The 20,855-nt window shown below is 49.5% G+C and overlaps 7 protein-coding genes across 7 annotated transcripts; 2 read left to right on the plus strand and 5 right to left on the minus strand.

Moving 5' to 3' along the window:
• Nucleotides 1-1,482: 1,482 nt before the first annotated feature.
• YALI1_A00661g (uncharacterized protein) lies at nt 1,483-3,072 on the minus strand (the record flags this gene model as incomplete). The annotated part of the gene is made up of 1 exon (XM_499619.3): nt 1,483-3,072. One exon carries the CDS (start codon nt 3,070-3,072, stop codon nt 1,483-1,485), a length of 1,590 nt encoding a protein of 529 aa, XP_499619.3.
• A 2,247-nt stretch (nt 3,073-5,319) lies between these two features.
• Nucleotides 5,320-6,915, plus strand: YALI1_A00683g (uncharacterized protein; the record flags this gene model as incomplete). The annotated part of the gene is made up of 1 exon (XM_499620.3): nt 5,320-6,915. One exon carries the CDS (start codon nt 5,320-5,322, stop codon nt 6,913-6,915), a length of 1,596 nt encoding a protein of 531 aa, XP_499620.3.
• A 112-nt stretch (nt 6,916-7,027) lies between these two features.
• YALI1_A00715g (uncharacterized protein) lies at nt 7,028-8,431 on the minus strand (the record flags this gene model as incomplete). The annotated part of the gene is made up of 1 exon (XM_499621.3): nt 7,028-8,431. The coding sequence occupies one exon, from the start codon at nt 8,429-8,431 to the stop codon at nt 7,028-7,030; it is 1,404 nt and encodes a 467-aa protein (XP_499621.3).
• A 1,874-nt stretch (nt 8,432-10,305) lies between these two features.
• Nucleotides 10,306-11,595, minus strand: YALI1_A00746g (uncharacterized protein; the record flags this gene model as incomplete). Its single annotated transcript, XM_499622.3, has 1 exon — nt 10,306-11,595. The coding sequence occupies one exon, from the start codon at nt 11,593-11,595 to the stop codon at nt 10,306-10,308; it is 1,290 nt and encodes a 429-aa protein (XP_499622.1).
• A 713-nt stretch (nt 11,596-12,308) lies between these two features.
• YALI1_A00789g (uncharacterized protein) lies at nt 12,309-16,137 on the minus strand (the record flags this gene model as incomplete). Its single annotated transcript, XM_499623.3, has 2 exons — nt 12,309-15,863; nt 16,123-16,137. 2 exons carry the CDS (start codon nt 16,135-16,137, stop codon nt 12,309-12,311), a joined length of 3,570 nt encoding a protein of 1,189 aa, XP_499623.3.
• Nucleotides 16,138-17,080: 943 nt separating this feature from the next.
• YALI1_A00801g (uncharacterized protein) lies at nt 17,081-17,752 on the plus strand (the record flags this gene model as incomplete). The annotated part of the gene is made up of 1 exon (XM_499624.2): nt 17,081-17,752. One exon carries the CDS (start codon nt 17,081-17,083, stop codon nt 17,750-17,752), a length of 672 nt encoding a protein of 223 aa, XP_499624.1.
• Nucleotides 17,753-19,240: 1,488 nt separating this feature from the next.
• On the minus strand, nt 19,241-19,921 carry YALI1_A00829g (uncharacterized protein; the record flags this gene model as incomplete). The annotated part of the gene is made up of 1 exon (XM_499625.1): nt 19,241-19,921. The coding sequence occupies one exon, from the start codon at nt 19,919-19,921 to the stop codon at nt 19,241-19,243; it is 681 nt and encodes a 226-aa protein (XP_499625.1).
• Nucleotides 19,922-20,855: the final 934 nt, after the last annotated feature.

Raw genomic sequence — 20,855 nt, forward strand, 5'->3', positions numbered from 1 at the left:
TGCTACCACGCCTGTGTCATCACATCTCCCACGATCCAACGGTAGAAAAAAACAAAGATACTCACATAAGGAAGCCATCGAAGATATATCGACCCCATCAGGCGGAGTTGGCTTACTGTGTGGAAGTTCCAACAACGCCAGAGTGGGAGAGGGTCGTGGCGACTGTGTTGTTTGGGAAGTGGCACAAACAGGGTTGGGAAGAGCGCTGAGAAGGAGACAAGGAAAAGAATGGTGCTTTCAAGATGAATAATGTGAGCATTGCAGGGCTAAAGTTGACGTGTGAAGAATGGTGCTAGGGAAAGCTACGTTGGATCTCCCTGGTCTGTGAGAGTGACACAGCTGATGTGTTGACCGTGTTGGTTCCATGGTGCTGTTCTCGAGCGGTGAGGAGTAAGAGGAAGAAAGGAGAGAATTGAGTTGGTGTCAATGTGGGATGAATTAAGGTGGACGGACTTGGTGGCCCGATTGAGGTGGCCAGAGTTAAGGTGGTTGGATGAGGTGTGCTGCATGACCCTGCATGATTCTGCATTATCTGGCAGAGAAATATCAAGGACAAGAAAATTTTGTTCTATTTTAATTTTTATGAGTGAAATGTCATAGGGCAAGTAGAAAATGAGTGCGGAAATATACTGGAGGATGAAGTCGGAAACTGTAGTGGAAGCAGGAAACTGTAGTGGAAGCCGGAAGCTGTAGCGGTTCTATATTACTATTTCCGTGGTCTGAAGATTGACTTGGTGGAAGTGGCTGACCAGCGGACTCTACCAGGTTGCTACGTTATAATACTCATTTAGTGTTGGAATTAATACCCGGTAGGAGGTGGAAGATTCCTCACTCAGTTATGAGAGGGACCTGCTGGTCGTATACGGGATGTCTGTCTTGTAGATATTAGTTTTCTGATACGGTACATACATACTCTGGTGTGTGCTACTATCGGAACATGGTGTCCCTAGGAAGTGGGTTGTAAGTCGTTACACCATCTGGTATCTAATCAGATATATGGTCTTCATTATTCGGTACATAATAATCTGTTTAGTATACCATACCTTCGAACAGCTTGAAGAACTGCAACATGGCATTGAAAACAAAACTGAATACACCAGTTGTTAAGACGCGCAATGCAAGTGTCTCAATTGAGATTGGGGGTCTTGGAAGACGATGATTTGTACTACAAGATCATCAACTCTTGTCTCTTACCAGCAGTTTTCGTAATCGCTCATTGCTGGACCATCAATTGCTGGGGGTACAACATATTGGTTTGCGGCAAGTTGAAGGACTCTTGAGGGCGAGCTGCCAAAGTTCTACCGCGTGGGTTCACAAGAAGGAGATTTTCGTGTGTACCCTCAGACCAAGATCTATCAACATCGCTTGCACGCTGTTCAATGCAATACTGGCTACGAGATCTACGCATCGATATGTCAAACAAGCAGCGATAACTTGGAAAGATGATCTATATTTCAACACACTACTCTAGTTACTTCACTGTCAACCTCTCAGAGACTCCCTCAAATACCGACTGGCACTTCTTCGTCGCAGCTCCTTTCCATAAATGATCATAGGAACAGTTAGAATCACAGGAATGAGACTGAGACAGCCGGCCGAAACGTAGGTGTTTTGCAATCCAATACTGTCTACCCATGGGCTCATGCAAAAGAGAATCATCATGGCGAGTCCGTTTCTGATCACAATGACCCCAATGAATGCGTCTGCCACAATCTTCTCGTAGCAATCAACTAGATAGGTGACGATGATGGCACCTGCTGATCCGAAGCTGAAGGCTACGACGGCAAACCCCACAGTGGGAACCATCCAATGAACGTGGTTAGCAATGGAAATTCCGAACATGAACATGCCAATGGTCATGGTGAAGTTTGCGAAAACAAGACTGTAGAGTCGGAATTCCGGCTCGTAGACACCATTGTTCCTCTTAGACAGCCATATGATGGTCTTGTCGTTGAACCAGCCGCCGTAGATACATCCAAAAAGACATCCAATGAAGGGCGAAATGTTCACATTGCCGATTCCGGCGGAAGAGAAGTTGTAAGGTGGGTCTGCAAACGAGTTGGAGACGGTGGTGGATGCCATGGACAGAAATGATAGCAAAAAGCCGTATTGGAGAGCTGAAAAGGAAACAATGGGGTAGGAAACCAAGGTGAGAAAAGGAGTGAAGAGCTTTCGAACAAACTCTTTAAATGAGCCGGGGTTGTAGGTAACCAGAGCGAGTCTCTTAGACAATGGGTTCATTTGTATCTCCGGGTCGATGAAGACTTCTCTAACGGCTTTTTCGGGGGGCGATTTGTCCGATCCAGTCTTCTCCAACTGTCCCATCTTCTGCTCGTCTGTCTCCGCCTGTTCGGTCTCTGACATGTCTGAGAGGTCAGTAGAAACAAGCACCACGTCTGGGGCCGTATAGTTGGTCTCTTCAAAGAAGAAGACGGTCATGACAAACTGAACAGCGGCAATAATGGCCACAATGATGTACACCCATCTCCAGCCGAGATTGACAGTGGCATAGCCCGCGGGAACTAGCACTATGAAGTTGCCAACCGCTACCACGAGCATGTAGATGCCATTGAAAGTTCCTCTTTCGTGCACAAAATACAGATCGGCGACTGTCATCTGGATGATTGTTTCGGTGACACTCACGGCCAATCCCTGGAGAAACTGAGAGCCGTATGCTTCTCCAATCGAGTTCATGCCGGCCTGCCAGGCTGCCGTAGCCACCACCAGAGCCGAGGCCACCAGGTAGACGGGCCGTTTGCCAAACTTGTGGGAGAACGGAACCAAAATTGGACATCCCAGACCTAGGCCGGCCACAGAAATGGCGTAGGTGTTGTTCAGCTCGGAAAAGGTCCATCCGAATTCGGCCTGCCACGGTCCCCACAAGACAGAAGACACGTCGGAGGCCGTGAAGGCGATGAGGGTGAAGAAACACACAATGAAGAAGTTGAGGTGTTTGCGCCATCGGGCCCAGTTGAGAGGTTGGTTGGGATCGCAGCTAGGAGCGGGTTGCAGAACAATGGAGTCGGAGGACGTTTCCAGAACCACCGTTCCAGGTGGCTCGAGAGCGGACATGTTTTAGGCGGTCAGGTCAGGTCGGGTCGGGTCGGGTCGGATAGAATCTGGTCTGGTTTGTCGTATTGAAGTGGCATCAATGGTTGTTATATAGAGAAGGAGACAATTCTTTCCATAGAAATTCACACCAAAGAGAGATCATTGTGGCTACAGATTGTATCAGAGTATCATGATAGCCTTAGATCCAAAGTAAACTTACAGGGTCTGGAGGCTAGTGGTACGGTATGAGCACGGTACAGTCTTATAGGTATCTAGAGACGTGTCTGGTTGTATAATAAATGTTTTCTACAGGTAAATGTATCTAATCGCGTCTGTACTACATATTCAGGTCTTCATATACAATGCACTGACTCCCTGTCGTCCCATCCACGACGTTGAACCAATGGTGCAAGAGTTAATCAGACAACTCTGATAAGCCTCGTTGCGGAGATGCCATGGTCTCCACAGAAGTCAAGATAGTCGATACTTCCGCTAAACCACGTGCGGAGCTACTGTATTGTGTTCTTCTAAGACATCCCAGGCGGTGGGGGTTGTGTGAGGTTGTAAGAGTATGGGGAATGAGAGGAAGGAGAATGAGAAGAAGGAGAATGAGAAGAAGGAGAATGAGAGGAAGGAGAATGAGAGGAAGAAGAATGAGAGAAATGAGAAAAAGAAAACTGAGAGAAATGAGAGGTCACACAAAAGGGCAAATTTCTAGAGCGGAAAATGAGCTCCGACTTCGCACCCAATCCCCCAAAGTGAGACATGTCTCACCCTATTAACCTTGAAATAAGTACCCGGACCAAACCTCCGTGGATTTCTCTTCACTATCGGCAGTAGCTCTAAACTAGGGTCTATCTCCGCAGCACTTGTCTCAGCGTTATCTTGCTACCGGGAATATAGATAGTGCAGCTCAACTATCTCCGCTTCTCTTGTTCTTACCTAACAATCTTCAATTCCGCCCAAAAAGAAGTTCCTCGAGATCCGTGGAATCATGAACAGATTGACAATCTCCCGTACAAGCCGCAGATAGGCCAAGGCCGACCGAGAAAGCTCGTATTGATGCGAGGTTTCCGAACGTGGTAGTGACATTGTGTATTGTCATCATATGTCATCTGCAAGTCGTACTACTGGGTTTCAATCTCTGGCCAAACGTTTGACTGTCTGTATCCAGTTTTGTTAGCTTGGTCGAGGGTTCAGTTAGAGGGAAGACACTATGGATATCACCAAAGTACTGTATGTACTACGGTTGTAGAATATGAACCAAATGAGAGGGGAAATGGATCCTTGGAGAAAAATATGACAATTATTTATCTACACCTGCATTTTCTTGACCTCTGAGGGTCTCAGAATCGCAATTTGCAGAATCGCAGGATATTTGTTCAACAGGAACGCATGAGACTGCTACTGAGGCGGTGTGGGGCTCCTGGAACAGCGGAATCTCCTAGACCAGACCCCGTTTCTAGTTTCACTACTACTCCTTCGGCGACAAGCGGAGATATCGAGGATCCCATCACCAACCACCAGTAAACTCCAGGAAGATCTTACCGCCCTTTTCTCCTTGTCTGAGCAATAAATGAATGCTGGTCTGATCACGTCTAGTCAGGTGCACTTGACCAGCTAATGAGCCTTCATCAACACACAGAGAGGATCCCGTTGCTACAAGTTCGGGGTTCCGATCTGATCATGATCCATACTGTCGTTTGCATCATTTGGCATGATGATCCCGTACGACAATGTGATGAAAGATCGGATTATTTTTGTACCAGTCTCGAGTGAATATATCTACTAATTCACCCCCATTATGTCTATGATCAATTATGACGGTCTCAAGCCATTTCCATTGGCAGTTCTTTTAAAGCGGCAGTTTACTACTGTACATACTTGTAGGAGTACAGCACTGTAGCTGATATGAACCAGCTTTTCTCCTGGTTTCACGTGCTGTTTTTTTCCCCCTTTTTTTTTCCATTTTCCCCCATTTTTTTCCATTTTTTTCCAATTTCTCAATTTCAATTTTCAATTTTCAATTTTTCCATTTTCCAACTTTTCAATGTTTTCCAATTTTTCAATTATTTTCCGATTATTTTCCGATTATTTTCCAGTTTCAAACAGAAGTTTAAATATAACTTATGGATTTTAAGTCGAAACCCGCACAATCCCTCCTTCATCATCGATACCCTTGACCTGACAGAGACATTTTTGGATTCCCTCTTCGAATTCCCAAAGCATTCTATTCCGTGATATCTTTCTTTTTCTCTTCTCTTGGTAATGCTCAACAACGACACTCTGAGACTGCTCTATGAAGAGTGCTGCTTGGAATCGTGTCTAGCACTTGGGGAGGTGTGTAAGGCGTCGTCAGAAGTGCTGGCGTCACTCGACAAGAGCCTGATTATGAGAAAGGTGCAGGACCGAGCCCCCTGGCTCGAATTAAGTAACGAATACTTGTCCTGGACGAAATGTGCTCGTGTTCTTATTGCCAGAAGCAAAAAGGCTCAGGATGGAAAGTACGACAAGTTAAAAATCATCACCGACCTTCGACAAGTGGACTCAGAGAGCTCAATTGATCTTGTCAGTGTCGAACCAACTGATGTCGGTAGAGATGACACTCTTCGACGGGCCATGAAGCCCTTGTTCCCCTATTCCCGGTTGCAAAACTTGTTAAAACAACAACAGTCTGTGGTCGAAGGAACCAAGGTTCTTTGTGAACTTCAAGAGCTAGATCTCACCACCATGACACTCAAAGTGAGTGATTACGATCCAGAAGACAAACTGTACGCTGAGCGTAACCGCAAGCCCGTGTCTACAGCTCCCTCGGGCCTGAAAGTGAGGCACAGTGAAGGTCAAGACGTGGAGGTAGTGGCGGAAAACAAGACCATGCTACAGGTTCAATATTATGTGGGAGACACCGAGACTGAATTTGATGAGATTGTGCACAAGGCTTCTCAGCCTCGAGACGAGGACGGAACACTTGTTATTGATCCACATATGAAAGCCCCCCGCATCGAGGCCAATTTCAATGTGGATATGGGCATGGTCAATCTAGTACCAGGTTCCGGTGGAGCTCTCGTCATCCAGCACTTCGTTTTGAATCCAGAAAAGTCTTACTTGGGGTACATTGAGCCCTCGTCTGAAAGAAGAGTCGTTGAACTGTGCAAAATCCCCCCACAGGTGCAAACTCAGGGCATTGGGTTCCACCAAGGCAACCAGTGGTTCTACGTTCTCTATGATGGGTTCATTTACATTTACTTGTATGGCCGATTTCTTCAGCTGTGGATTGATTTGGGGGCCGGTCAAAACCGGGCTCTGACTGTCTGGAACTCCGACTTTCCGGCTATTGGCCCATTTGGACATTTCAGAGATCAGAGAGCCACATGGAATATTACCCAGGGAGGTCTAAATGACGATCAAAGGCGATTTGTGACGATCGAAGATGAGCCCTGTGGATGTGTGGTTGGAGACCTCCACACGGGAAAAACGTACTATTCTCGAGGGTCCTACAAGAGCCCCAAGCTGACAATCCCGTTTGCCACAGAGTCCCAAACAGTCGGCTTCTATGTCTTTGATGAGCAAATCTGGGAGTTCATTGATAACACCATGGACAGTCTTTATGGGACAGCGACCAACTATGACATTTCGCTGCTTTACGCCGCCTTCTTGGAGACACATCACAAGATGTTGGGGTTGATAGAGACAGATGAGGAGCCGTCAAAGGAGACACTAGAGAAAGAGCTCAGAGAGCATGTGTGTTGTTTCCCCCGAGATGACTCTGACTATGGAGATTATGAAGATGAAGATGGGCAGGAGGAGGAGCTATTGGAGATGTTGGACGATTTGGAAGAAAGGGTGGAGAATTTGACCATTTAAGGAAAAGTAAATCGCAGTTTACGTGTGATATCGGAAAATGACTTGATTCTCCCTATCAATTAAGTAATAAAGGGGTATTTGAGAGTTATACAATACAGGATGTTTGATCCAGCTACATCAGCAGCAGAGGCAGAAGGGCAAGAGCTCCAATTGCCAGCTTGTCTCCAGAGTTGGCCTGGGCAACAGTGGAAGGAACCGCGACCACAGAAGTGAAGTTGGCTTGAGTAGGAGCCAACGGGGTTTCGAGGACTCTGGTGACAAGAATAGTTCCAGTGATGGTGGTGGTGAGGCCGCTAGACACGAGAGTCTTGGTGGTTAGATGAGTCTCCACGGTTTCGACGGGAATGGGCAGGATGTCAGGGGAATCGGACTTGATAGGTTTGATGGTCTCAACAACCTTGTAGCCAGAGATGGTCTTGGTCTTGATCTTGGGCTCACCAGCGACAGTGGGATCAGCATGAACGTACTCGGTCTCAATCTCGCAGGGAACGACAACAGTGAGGGTCTTACCCTCAATGACAGTGGGACAGGTGGTGACGGTGTGGATGACGGGGACACAGGTGGTCAGAGTGACGACAGTGTTGCTGCAAGCGCTGTTCTCGCAGTGGGTGACGGTCTGGGTGGTGGTGAGGGTAGTGGACTCAGCAGTAGTGTTTGCAGCGATGGGGGAGACAGAAGCAGAAGCATCACCGGAGACAGCGGCACCAGAGGAGGCAGGGGCGTCGCCAGAGGCAGTAGCAGAAGCAGAGGCATCACCAGAGGTAGCAGGGACATTACCAGAGGTAGCAGGGATATCACCAGCAGAAGAGCTGGAAGCAACTTCATCCTCTGCGTTCACAGCTTCCAACCAAGCCTCAAGCTCGGCAATGGTGTTCAAAACACTGTCGAGGTTGGCCTGAAGAGCATCAGACTTGTTCTCGATGGGCTCAATAATGGCAACAACAGCTCGCAGCTGGTCCAGAAGAGTCACGACATCGTCGATGAGGTCAGAGGCGGTATCTCTCTTGGCAATCCACATCATAATGTGTCTCTTGGCAGCAGTTGTGGCCTGCAGCTCAGCTAGACGGCTCATGACACTGTCAAGAGAAGCGGAGACGTCAGCCACAAGCTGCTGAAGCTCAGGGGAGTCGGAAACTTCGGCAAGGAGTGTATCCAGAGTGTCCTGAAGACCAGCAATGGTGGCATCGAGCTGCGAGAGCTCCTCGGCTGTAGGAGGAGAGGGAGTGGTGGTAGAAGTAGGAGTAGGAGCAGGGGTGCTAGCGTCGACGGGGGTGGAGTCGACAGTGGCACTAGGAGACTGGGTGGAGCTCACGACAGAGGCAACGGGGGTGGAGTCAACGGTGGAACTGGTAGGCAGGGTGGAGCTCTCGAGGAGTTCGACAGGAGTAGAGGCACCAGGAGACTCAGTGGAGCTATCGATGGTAGTAGAGGCACCAGGAGGGTCGGAGATGATGTCAGTTGTGTTCTGAGCCAAGACAGCTGAGACGAGAGTGAGGGGAATAAGAGACAGCTTCATGTTAGCGAGCGAGTGAATGGAGAGCGAGTGAAAGAGTGACTGGGGATTGAGGACAGGCAAGTTGGGGGTTTATGTAACATGTTTGTGTATAACATGATGAGTTTGTGTCCGTGTTTCTCCTTCCAAGCTAGCCCAGAATTGTGCTATTTAGTTGAGTCGGGTTTTGTTGATTTTAGCACGGGTCTATTGTGTGTTCCGCCGTGTGCTATTGTTTGGCGGCTGCACAATGGCGATGAGCCATCAGTCTTGCCGTGCATATATCTATAGATGATCGATATCATATCGGACAAGATCACATTGACCAGATCTCATTTATCAAAATCATCTCGAACAAAGCACGCTGATCAACATCTCCCGTAATGAAGACGCGTCGCACAACCAATGTTTCGACGTGCTGACAGCTCGCCCACATTCATCAGGGGGGTTCCAAAACAAGGCAAGAGGCTTTCCGCCTACTGTATCGGATATGCGGGTATCTGATTATGGGTATAGACGTCGGACTAACCATGTGGCGGTGGGGTTGGGGTGAGAGATGTGGGGATTTCTGCTTGGTAAAGGCAGACACAAGGCCACAAAGAAGAAGAGGCGGTGCTGTGTAACCTAAGCTGGTGCTCTGTGTCTGGAAAGGGGGGTGTTGCAACGCTCGGTGTCACGAAATGTCTTCTCGAAACTCCAGAAGACCGCATTGGGCCGAAATACTGGGCGGTAAACCTTTTTATGGCGCTAAAAGTTCCGCTTCTCAGCATTCCGAGGTTCCCGTGCCCCCCTGGATGTCATCTCTCAGGTCGACTGGCATTCTTTGCATTCTTTCAGCCGCTTTGGAGAGTCGTAGGGTGCGGTTAGTGGAGAAGAATGTCCACTGTATCGTCGATGGATCGAAACCTGTACTTGTACAACTATATGATAGAATAAATCGATAGATGACATATTGCCAATAAAAAGTACTAGCTGATCATCTTATCAGTCTTGCAACTCGATTTTCCTGTGGAAGATCTGATGGAACGTACGGTACAGTTTCTTCAAACGATTAAATACTTGGTATTAGTTGTGAACTCTTCTTATAGTTAGAACTGTGCGTTAAGGGTGAACTGATCTCCCATTAAAACAGTTGAGCCAGCTAAGTACTGATAACAAACAACGTACTGTCCTTGCAACACATGTAGTCACACCATCCAGAGATGGCACTAAAGGATACGCTGTCACGCCACGCAGAGATTGAACTAAAAGATACACTGCCACTTTGTACACCCAATGTCATCAAGAACCCCCTTTGACACATGCTTATGCTAATGTACCGGATGTACTTGACATTCTTTAGATCAGTCCAGCGCTCACAGGTGCTTGCCATGAATAGCCGTATTAGTGGGTAGAAACATAACAGTCTCTGAATATCCTCCACGTTCTCAACTCCCCGTCTCTGAACTCCCCGTCTCTGAACTCCACGTATCTGAACTCCACGTATCTATCTAAAGTGCCCTTCTTGTAGATCTTCCAGCAGCGGTTGCATGTCAGAGTGGAGACCAATAGAATGATGGACCTGCTAAACCGCAGTCACATCCAAGAAGTAGGACCGGTAGGTGGTCACAAAGACTCAAACAAGCCCGTAAAGATCTCAATTGGTCCGTCCTGAGTATCCAGTATAAGCATCACACGTGCATCCACATTTCTTGTACTGATACTCAACACCTACACCCCTGGTTTGACACAACAGCACTTGACCAGTCTGAGATCCTCCCATAAAGTCCCTTTGGTCGATCATCTACATCTGTTTGTGCTTTACACATGTATCCAAGTCAGTGACAGTACTCTAGATCTATTCTACTTGTATGAACTATAGATTAGGCGGGGTGGATCCTGCCCTAGGTCAGAACTACCTAAGAGAAGTAGGCATAGTCACCTCCGGCCTTAGCGGCGGCCTCAGTGATGGTAGCCTTGGCCTTGGCGGCATCAGCACCGTCAAGAGCAGCAGCAAGATCACCGAGAGCAAGGTCGTCAATTCGGTTGAGCAGAGCATCGAGATCGATGTCAATATCGGCAGACTTGGCCTCGTCGCCGAAGTAGCCGTTGTCCTTGGCGGCGTTTCGCACAGCTCGCTTGTTCTTCTTCTTGGCGGACTTGGCAGCCTCCTTGGACTTCTTGGCGTTCTCCTTGTTGGCGGCAGCCTCCTCAGCCTCCTTCTTGGCCTTGGCAGCAGCCTCCTCGGCCTCCTTTGCGGCCTTAGCAGCGGCCTCTCGGGCACCGGCCTCCTTCTCCCACTTCTTGGCCTCCTTGGCCTTCTTGTCGGCCTCCTTGAACATCTTGATTCGGGGATCGAGGGACAGAGCAAGGTCAACGGCCTCTCGGAATCGGGCAGTGTCCTCGGTCTTGTGCTTCTGTCGCTGGGCCTTGTTCTTCTTCTCAATGTATCGCTTGTGGTCTCGGTTGGAAGAGTCATCGGGAACATCCTCGTCGAGGTACTCAAAGGTTCTCCACGAGTCGAAGGAGTACATGGCGGCGTAGAAGCCCTCCACCTCGGCCTTGGAAGACTCCATGGTACCAAGAGAAGGACAGGGCTGGGTCTTGGAGAATCGGATCTCGGAGTCGAAGAAGGGACCCCACAGCTCGATGAAGTTCTCGGCGGTGGTCTCCTTCTTGGTGGGCTGCTCCACATTGGCAGCCTCGTCGACGGAGTCGTACTGTCGTCGTCGGTTGGAGTCCATCAGAACCTCAAACGCCTTCTGGATACACTTGAAGAAGTCGTCCTCGTCGAGCTTGGAGCCGGAGGCGGCCTTCTTATCGGGGTGATGCTTGAGCACTCGCTTTCGGTGGGCCCGTCGGATCTGGTCCTCAGTAGCTCGGTGTCGAAGGTGAGAGATACCCAGAACTCTGTAATGGTCCTGAGACTTCCAGTCCTTGGCCTCTCGCTCGAGATCCTCAATGTCTTCAGGCTCGTCGCCGAGATCGGCGTCCTCATCCTCGCCCTCGACCTGCTTGACGTTCTTGGCGGCCTCCTCCTTCTCGTCCTCAGACCAAGTTCGGCCTCGCAGAGTTCGTCGCGCATGGGCCAGGAACCCGGGTCCAACGGGCTCAATCTGTCGCTTGACAGGAGAGGTGAAGGCGGAGTGGGCAACAAAGCCCTCGGAGTTGGCAGAAGCCCATCCGGAAGGAAGAGTAGGCAGAGACATGGTGTTGTTGTGCTGGTGTGAAGGAGAGAGTTGGTAAGGGTAAAAGTTTTACCAAAATGTCAGATTAAGGTTTTTTCAATCTTATTAAGCAACGGGGCCTGAAAACTGCTGCTGTAGAGAAGTGAGACTAGTATGTCGTTGTGTAGTCAGATTAGGAGCTCTTTTTGGGCTATTGTGACTTACTCATTCATTTTTTGCCGTTCTACGTGCCATTTCACGTCACATGATCGTTTCTGGCTACTTTGAATGCCTTCCCCCACACTCCCAGACTGCACCCTAACTCACACTACCAATACAGTCCTGAAAAAAATATCCGACAGACTTGAATATGTCATGCTACTTCTCACAAACTTCACATTGGAGACATCCTACAGTCCAGTTGAGAGATACGCTAGGGGGCGTTTCACTTTCAATCCAAGGTACAATACAGTAGAAACAATACCTCTATAAGTAGAACGGATATTTACTGATATGATTCGAATCAGAGTGAGCCCCTGGGCCGTTTGGTGATCTTGATACTTGTTCTCTCCTATACGCACTCTCTTATCACTTAAATAATAATTACCATAAACATATACAAAACCCATTCTTTTCATAAGTAGGTCCCCTTGGACCAGTCCTGCTTAATGTGCAGGCCAAACCACTGAGTTCAGACTTCACCACTAGCTGCGCGCGCCATTCGCTTCGCCCGTTACTCGCTTAGCACTCGTCATCTAGGCCTTCTGTCCATCAACAAACGTCAGCGCATCCTCCCGAGTAATACTCTTCACCGTAGAAATCTTGTTGTTGAATAAGACTCCGTAAAACTTGTCAGCCACGTGAATCATCTCATTTCGGAACGTGGTGCAAATGAACTGTGTAGGCTGAGGAGCGTTGGCAATCTGGGAAATCACCTGCGCCACAGCAGTTCGATACTGATCGTCAAGATTAGCGTCAATCTCGTCAAACAGGTAAAAGGGGGCAGGATCGGACCGCTGGATGGCGAAAATGAGCGCCAACGCACACAGCGACTTTTGACCTCCCGACAGCTGCTCCACTCGCTGCTGCTCGTTCTCCGTCGAGTTGAACGACACGTTGATCGCCACTCCAGTGTACGAGTCAGGGTTCTGGTCGTCCAGAGCCCGTCGCTCGATCACCAGCTGACCCTTTCCTCGAGGCACAAGCTGTTGGAACACCTCGGAGAATTCCTTGGACACTTGCTGGAACGTTCGCTTGATTGCTCGGTCCTTCTGGTCGTTAAGAGTGGAAATTAGCTCCTCAATGGACTCTGCAGACTCCATGAGGTTCTGTCGACGTGAAAGAAGTCGATCTCGGTCCTTGCTAAACGTCGCAAATTGCTCCAGAGCTTTCCGATTGACGTGGCCAAACTTCTTGAGCTCGTCAGACACCTCTCTGAACTCCTGCATCATGTCGCCGTCGCTCTGGGCAGACACATCGAGGAAAGCATCGTCGGGCAGAATACCAATCTCTCGAATCTTGGCCTGCACATGCTCTCGTCGCTGTTCAAGGGCCTGTCGCTTGGCTGCAACTCGCTCGGCAGCCTTTGCAAACTTGGACAGCTTTCGCAGACTCTGGGCCTGCTCATCCTTGAGCTCGGCGAGGTGAGCCTCGTCGTTTGCCACCTGCTGCTCCGCGGTCTCCAGTGCTTTCTCAGTCGACAATTGCTTGCTGGCAGCCTCCGACAACTGCTCCTCCATCTGAGCAAGCTTGCGGGTAAGCGTGGCAGCCTTCTCGGCCAGCTCGGCAGCATCAAAGTCGCCGTTGTGTTGCAGCTCCATGTCGTCTCGAGACAGGTACAAGTTCTGCTGTAGCTCGTTCTCGAGACTCAGACGGGTCATTTCCAGAGCAGACACCTTCTGTTGAAGCTCGGCGACCGAGGCAGACAGGCCAGGAAGAGTCTCGCAGACCCGCTCGAGCTCTTGCTGCTGAGCAGAAGACAACTGCGAGCTGAACTCGGACACCAACTCCGAGTTATACGACTCCAGCTGCGACTCCATCGACGAGATGTCTCGAAGCAGCGTCTCGGAGTTGTCCCGCTTCTTCTCAATAAGACCCTTGAGGGTTGTGATGGCCGCGGTCTCGGCCTTGATGGACTCAGAGGCCCGCTGCCGGGTCTCTTCAATCTGCTGCATTTCCATCAGCAGTTTGTTCTGCTCCGTGTGGCATTCAGACAGCCGGTGCTCCACCTCATCAACGCTGTTCTTGATGGCGTTGATCTGCACACGGATCTGACTCAGCTCCTCCTGGGCCTCCTGCACGTCTCGAGCAGCGTCCAATCGGCTTTTCTTGGGGTCGTGGAAACCACCAGTAAGCACACCCTTGGCATCCACTCGATCTCCACCCAAAGTGATGGCGTTGAGGTTGTGGTTTCGCTGAACAGCAGCACCCACCTGCAGATTGATGCACACAATGGTCTTGCCAAAAACTTGCTGCACCGCAGGCTCGTACTCTGGGTTACAAGAAATCTTGTCGACCAGTGGGAATACGTTTTCGGCCTCGGGGTACTTTCTTCGCTCGGGGTTGAGCCGGTTGAGAGGCATGAACGTCAGACGACCGCACTTTTCACGCAAAAGCTGCTCAATCACCTTGGAAGCAACATCGTCATCCTCGACAACCACATGGAAAAGCGAATTGCCAGCAGTCACCTCAACAGCTCGCTTGTACTTGTCATCCAGCTTGATCAACTCGCACAAGGGACCATAGACCTGGTCCTCCAGTCCCAGCTTCTGGGCCACTCGTTTCAGGTTAGCCAAACCAAGGGAGGTGTTTCTGTCCATGGTAGAAGCAAATGCTCGCTGCGCCTTCTCGACCTGCTGCTCCAGCTGGTCGCTATCCTTGAGAAGATACGACTCCTGGCGCCACAAAGCCTTCTTCTCATCAGCAATGCCCTCTCGGGCCTGTTGGGAGGCCGCGTGGCTTCGCTTGAGCTCAGAGTACCGCGATTCGCAGTCAGCAAACGCTTGTCGCTGCTCCACAATCGCAGCATCCTTGGCAGTGATTTCACGCTCGCACTCTTCCACACTTCGCTTGCCCTTTGCCAGGGCCTGCTTTCGACTCTCCAAAAACTCGGAGATCTCTGCAATCTGTCGTTGCAGCCACTTGTCCCGAGCAGCCTTGGATGTGAACTGTGCAGATCGGCCTTCTCGGGAGAGCAGTGAGTCCTTGGTTGCCGAGGCTTCTCGCAGAGCTCGATTGGCAGCCTCAAGCTGACTTTTGAGAGCATCCCGCTCGCTCACGGTCGCCCTCAGCGAGCTCTCCTTGGATTCAATCTCGCCTTGCACCCGCTGCAACTGCTGCTCACGTGACAGCTCCTCGTGCTGTAGCGTACCATGGATTCGGTTGGTTTCAGCGAGCTCCACCTCGAGGGACGCCTTGAGTCGACGGAGCTGAGCAACGTCGTCACGTGCATGGGATGCAGCCAGATCTGCGTGCTCACGTGCCCGGCTGGAAGTCTCAATCTCAGCCTCTACTTCGGAAATGACCAAGTCCTGCTCCTCGATCTTAGCAAGTCGAGCAGCTCGGTCGGAAGCGCCGCCGTCGTCCATGTCCTGCAGCTCCACCAGCGCAGTCTCCACTGCCTTGAGCTCGCGGTCCTGCAGCGCAAAGTCCAGGCACTTCCGCCGCTTGTCCAGCTGCAGAAATTCGTTTAGCTCCTGCTTCTCCTCCTCCAGGTCGGACAGCCGCGTGTTGATGTCGTCCAGTGCGCTGTTGATCTTGAGAATCTTGTTTTCGTTCTCAATCATGAGCTTCTCCGACTCGGATCGCCGCTGCTCGTAGACCTTAGTACCAGCCACCTCCTTGAGCAGCGCCAATCGCGTCTCGTTTTTCGCGTTGGTGAGCGCTGTGATTCGTCCCTGAGGCACAATGTAGTAGGGATTGGCCCGCGAGAAGCCCGCAGACTCCAGCAGGTTCATAATCTCAGACCGTGTGCTGGACTTCTTGTCGAGCGAGTACTCGTCCTTCTTGGAGCCAATTGTCCGTCGAATGGTGACGGTTTCTCCTCCGGTGGGCAGTCGACGATCACTGTTATCGAAGATGATCTCCACGAACGCACTCATTGTCGTGCCAGACATGCCGGAGCCCTCGTGAATGAGAGCAGCCCGCTCCTCCTTGTTGAGGTGGTTGTAGGCGTCGGAGAGAACGAACCGGACCGCGGCAAAGAAGTTGGACTTACCGGAACCGTTTCGGCCAACCACCACGTTGAACCGTGGCGAGAACGGGTCGATCTCGACCAGGTTTTTGTACGACTTGAATCCTTGGATTCGAATCTAGGTTAGTATCGGCACCAAGTGGCGAGCGCGAAATTTGAGCAGAAAGACAGCGGTCGGCGATCTGGTCACAGTAGTTTCGTTGTCTGCTGTCTGTTATACATCTTTTCTGTGTCGTTTCAGCGTCTGAGCATCGTCTGAGCCGCAAATTTCGGCCCATCGCACGACCCCCTCGGTTGAATCACGTGATCAGCTGAATACCATCCCATCCCCCTCAGTCTCATCATCACGTGACCGCCCGCCCTTCCACAATACTCACCTGTTTAATATACATGTCGTGGTGTCCAGTGGTGTGAGTGAGTGTGACGAGAGACGCGTCTGGATTTTTACACACAATTGGGAGTAGAGTAATTAATTCCACAAACCTTATGCGCGTGTTTGGGTGAGGTGGGAGTCGGTGGAGTAGAACCGCGCGTCAGGTCTGTTTGTGGTGAATATAGTGGAGGAATTTGTGGGTGTTGGGTCGGGGAGTCCCTGGCTATATATAGATGGTTTTAAGCGACACAAGTAGACGTTTTTGAGGGGATATCACTTGTACTTGTAGCGATACATGTAGGTATTGTAATTATCACCTAAAAATAATACCATGCAACTTTAAGCGCGCAGGGTGAGAATAATGGGACGTGTTAGTGAGGGGCTGATGTTGGAGTATTACAAGTAGTACGGACAGCAATATTGTCAGTTGAAGTATGGATGATACGGGTAGAGACTGATGTAGTTGGTTTGGTTGTTGAGTTGCTACCTCACTTGTACTACAGTACGAGTCCTGTGCGAATAAGCCATATCTGTAAATCAAAAAATCAGGCCCAGCTGGACATTATTTGGTGCTACAGATTCGGTGGAAAGTGGAAATGTATTAATTATGCCAGCGTATATATATCTACCTATTTTTAAACTAATCTACGACTCTATTACCAACGTTCAGTGTACTATTATGTTCAGAGATGTCCACACGCGTTGGAGTCAAGTATTTCTTGTTAGCGTAATAACGTAACTTGTTCTATAAGAGTCTCAAAGTGAGAAAAAAGACATCCAATTAAGTCGCTTGTCTCCTCTAACACTCTCCATTGGTTACAATAGCCCTCTATACAGCCGGTTTGACACTGGTAGACCCCCTTCACTAACGTCCGTCCCCACGTGCATCTAACCTGCACCTGCACTCTTTTTTGAACCTCCATCTCAGCATCACCACCACACTACTACCACAAAAAACACAAATGGCCGACTCGCAAATCAACTACGACGACGCAATTTCGTACTGGGCGTCGGTACCTGCTACCAACGACGGTGTTCTCGGCGGCTACGGCAACACCTCTGTGCCCCGAGCTGACGTGGTTGGCTCCATCACATTTCTCCGACGGCTCAAGACCCGAATGCCGGTGGAGGAGGGCAAGATCAAGTACGGCGCGGACGTCGGAGCGGGTATCGGCCGAGTCACCAAGGATATGCTGAGCCAGGTATGCGACAAGGTGGATCTGGTGGAACCGGTGGAGCAGTTTGTGAACCAGGCCAAACAGGATCTGGCCGGTAACGACAAGGTGGGCGAGTTTCTGGATATTGGCGCCCAGGACTTTGTGCCTGAAACAGGCAAGTACTGGGTCATTTGGAACCAGTGGTGCCTGGGCCACTTGGACGACGAGAATCTCGTGCTGTACTTCAAACGATGCATTGACGGTCTGCAAAAGAACGGAACCATTGTTGTCAAGGAAAATAATGCTCCCCTGGAGGACGAGTTTGACCCCACCGATTCCAGTGTTACTCGAACAGACGCCAAATTCAGAGAGCTGTTTGACAAGGCGGGTCTGCAGCTCATTCTCACAGAGGTCCAGAAGGGTCTGCCAAAGGAGCTCTTTGTGGTTCGAATGTACGCTCTGAAAGTCAAGGAGTGAAACGCGGGTATAGATAATGCATTATGGTGGTGACTGGCTGGAGTACCATAGAGTCTCTTGAGGCTGTGAGATGCGCCCATGTCGACTAGATATTAATTAAACTGGAGATCCGTTCTAACTAATTAGTTTAAACAATTAAAATACACATCCCAGTTAAACAAATTCTACCTATTCTAACTATCCTTAACTAACTTATGACCACACATTTAGCTGAGCCTTCACCAAGCAATGATTCGGAACCAAAACATCCCTTCTCCAAAGCCAATTCGTCGTTTTCATTAATCCAACAATTTTCCTTTTTTTTTTGGCTACACATTCATTTTTATTTTTCAGATTTTTCAGATTTTTCAGATTTTTTCCTCTTTTCAGACTTTTTTCATAATATTACACCTCTATATAACGTCTTGGCATACACCATTGCATATTTCGGGCCACTGAGGTTAGTAAGAAAACCGGAAAACATCGATTAGAATCGATAAAAATCAGATAGGAGCGAAAGACATGCTAAGATTAATTCTTCATTGATAGTCAGATGAACTATGCGAATTCTTAATCATCATTTGCGGGTTTCGATGGGAAAAGGCGTCGGTACTCACTGTTTGTGTCTCAAAGTGACAACCAGGAGTCCAAAAACCAGGAGGGAACACACATACGATTCCGCGCGTCGCAGAGCATCGCCTGTGTGTCTTCCCTCCAAGATATCGGGTCCACAGTTGTCACTGTTGTGAGATTAAAAAGTTTTTGGACAGCATTTTTCATCCCAACTATATAGACTTTAATAAAAGGAGGGTAACTCAAATACCCTAGTCACGTGGTACACCTTATTTTGCTGTTCTCAGACTGCTCTGCGGATGTTGGGCAATCCGTAAATGAAAATTGGAATTGAAAATCAAAACGAAAATCAAATTGAAAATCAAACCAAAATTGAAAATTGAAATTAAAAATTGAAAATCAATATATATATATATATAAATCAAAACAATAAACATGCTACAAACACATTTTATACTTACTATATGACGAAATTAATGAAACGATCCTTCGTAACACCCACAAATGTAACCCTTCGCCCATCAATATGGTCAGACCACTTCATAATGCTGCTGTCAAAAAACTTGCCTCCAAACCACCTACAATGTACTTGTACTTGTATATTCTAGCCGAGAGTGAAACATGAAAAATGAAAACTGCTGAAAAATGAAAACTGCAAGCTGAAGATTTATTGATATTATTATCAATCCTGAACTTGGTACGAGTACGGCATGTAGATCGTATGATACATTCGTATCGTACAAGTTCAGGATCGTACTCAGTATCTGATCCATCTCAACACGGTATCTTGCTTATTGGACGCATTTTCTACAGGACTACGGCACGGTGGGGATTTCGGTTTAGAGGAGTTCTTTTTTTGGTTCTTTTGATCATAAATGCAAATAAATAAGGGTTAATGAAACATGACTCAATGGCTCTCTTGTATGGCGCAACCTCCTAGTTCATGCCGGAGTTGGAGTAGGCGGCAACAAGCCCAAAGCCCTGGTACTTGTTGGAGTTCTTTCGCTTGACAGAGCCGCCGTCAGGAGACGGGCCCATGTCCTGGGGGCTGGCAGATGCCAGCTGGGCGGCGATTCCACTGCCCCCGGCAGCGTTGGATCCAGCCCGCATTCGGCCCTGGAATCCACCGGCCCGCGACAGGTTCATGGCCTCGTCAGCGGTGATGGGAGAGCCAGGCGATCCCACCTTGGAGAAGTTGGGGGAGTGGCCGGGGCCCGAAGGCAGAGAAGAGGACACGGGGGCGGGAGTGCCGCCCGAGGCAGCCTGGGAATTGCGCCGGAACTGCTGCAGCTTCTGCTTATGATCCTCCTCCTGCTTGGCCAGGGCTGCTGCGAGAGCCGACGCCTTGGGCGACATGGTCGGCGACATTGCCGAGCCAAACTGCGACGGCAGCGACTGGGCCACCGAGCCGTAGACGGAGCCGCTCACGGACTCGGACACAGACTGGGGGATGTCCTGGGAGCCGGATGGGGGCTGGTTGGGCTGGGGAACTGCCACGGGGGTGGACTCTGCGTTGGCAGAGCCAAAGTTGTTGCAATCCTGCTTGATGGGGGGCCGGCTCTGCTGTTTGGGAGCGGCGTCTTCCTTGGATCCAAAGAGGTTAGATAGGAATGGCATTGTGGTCAAGTGTGAGTGGGGGGAGTGTTGATGCGACTGTGTTTATCTGTTTGCCTAGCTGTGTGCGGGTTGGTACGATGATGACTGACTGATGTGTTTCTGAGTCAAGTGGTTAGTTCTTGTGTCGTTTCCACTGGCTCGTGGTGTTTGTTAGTTTCCAGTGGTTCGAGACAGGCCAAGAACAGAAAACAGAAAACAGAAGACTGAGAGCTAAGAAGAAAAAAACAGAAATAGAGAAAAAATCCACTGCCACCTGTTTGTGTCGATAGTCTTGTTGTGCTCGCTGTGCGGATTCTCGAGGTGCAAACGTGTCGGTTGGAAGGGTGGGTTGGGGTGGCTGAAGTTGTGTCTTGTGTGGAGAAGGATAAGTTATATATCTGGGGTTAAGGCAGACTTGCTATTAGGTTTTGTGAGTCAGACGTTGTGGGGTGAGGAAAATCGGACGGTTTGAAAGGGGTGCGAAAAGCAACGAGCGGGGCGAAAAAGCGGCATTTATCGGCCACTCTGCGTCTTGTTTGCCAATTAATGTGGTTTTTAACCCATGGCTCCATACAAAAATGCGCCATAATACGCGGTTTTGTAGAGGCCCTTTTTTTTATGGGCGACTTTTTTCTCCCAAAAAATCCGTCTTGCCTTTTTGACTCAACTACGTCATAGCCCCCATACACCACACATGTGTATCGGATGTCACATGCCGAGACACAGCAAAAGCCGATACCGGCTAAATGGAGGGCGCCGTAAAACGCCCCACCGAACGCGAATGGAATGGCTAACCTCCTGCCACCAACCGCACGCGTCTCGACCGCCGATTGCCGCTCTAAAAACCTCAATTTGATGGCTTGGAGGCTTGGTTTGGTGCTAACAAAAAGTGGTCCTGCCGAGGTTGATTCACGGTAGCTAGTCGTGGTGGTCACGTGCGTATGGAGAATAAGGT

The sequence above is a fragment of the Yarrowia lipolytica genome, chromosome 1A (assembly GCF_001761485.1).
Source record: "Yarrowia lipolytica chromosome 1A, complete sequence".
NCBI classification, from domain to species: domain Eukaryota; kingdom Fungi; phylum Ascomycota; class Dipodascomycetes; order Dipodascales; genus Yarrowia; species Yarrowia lipolytica.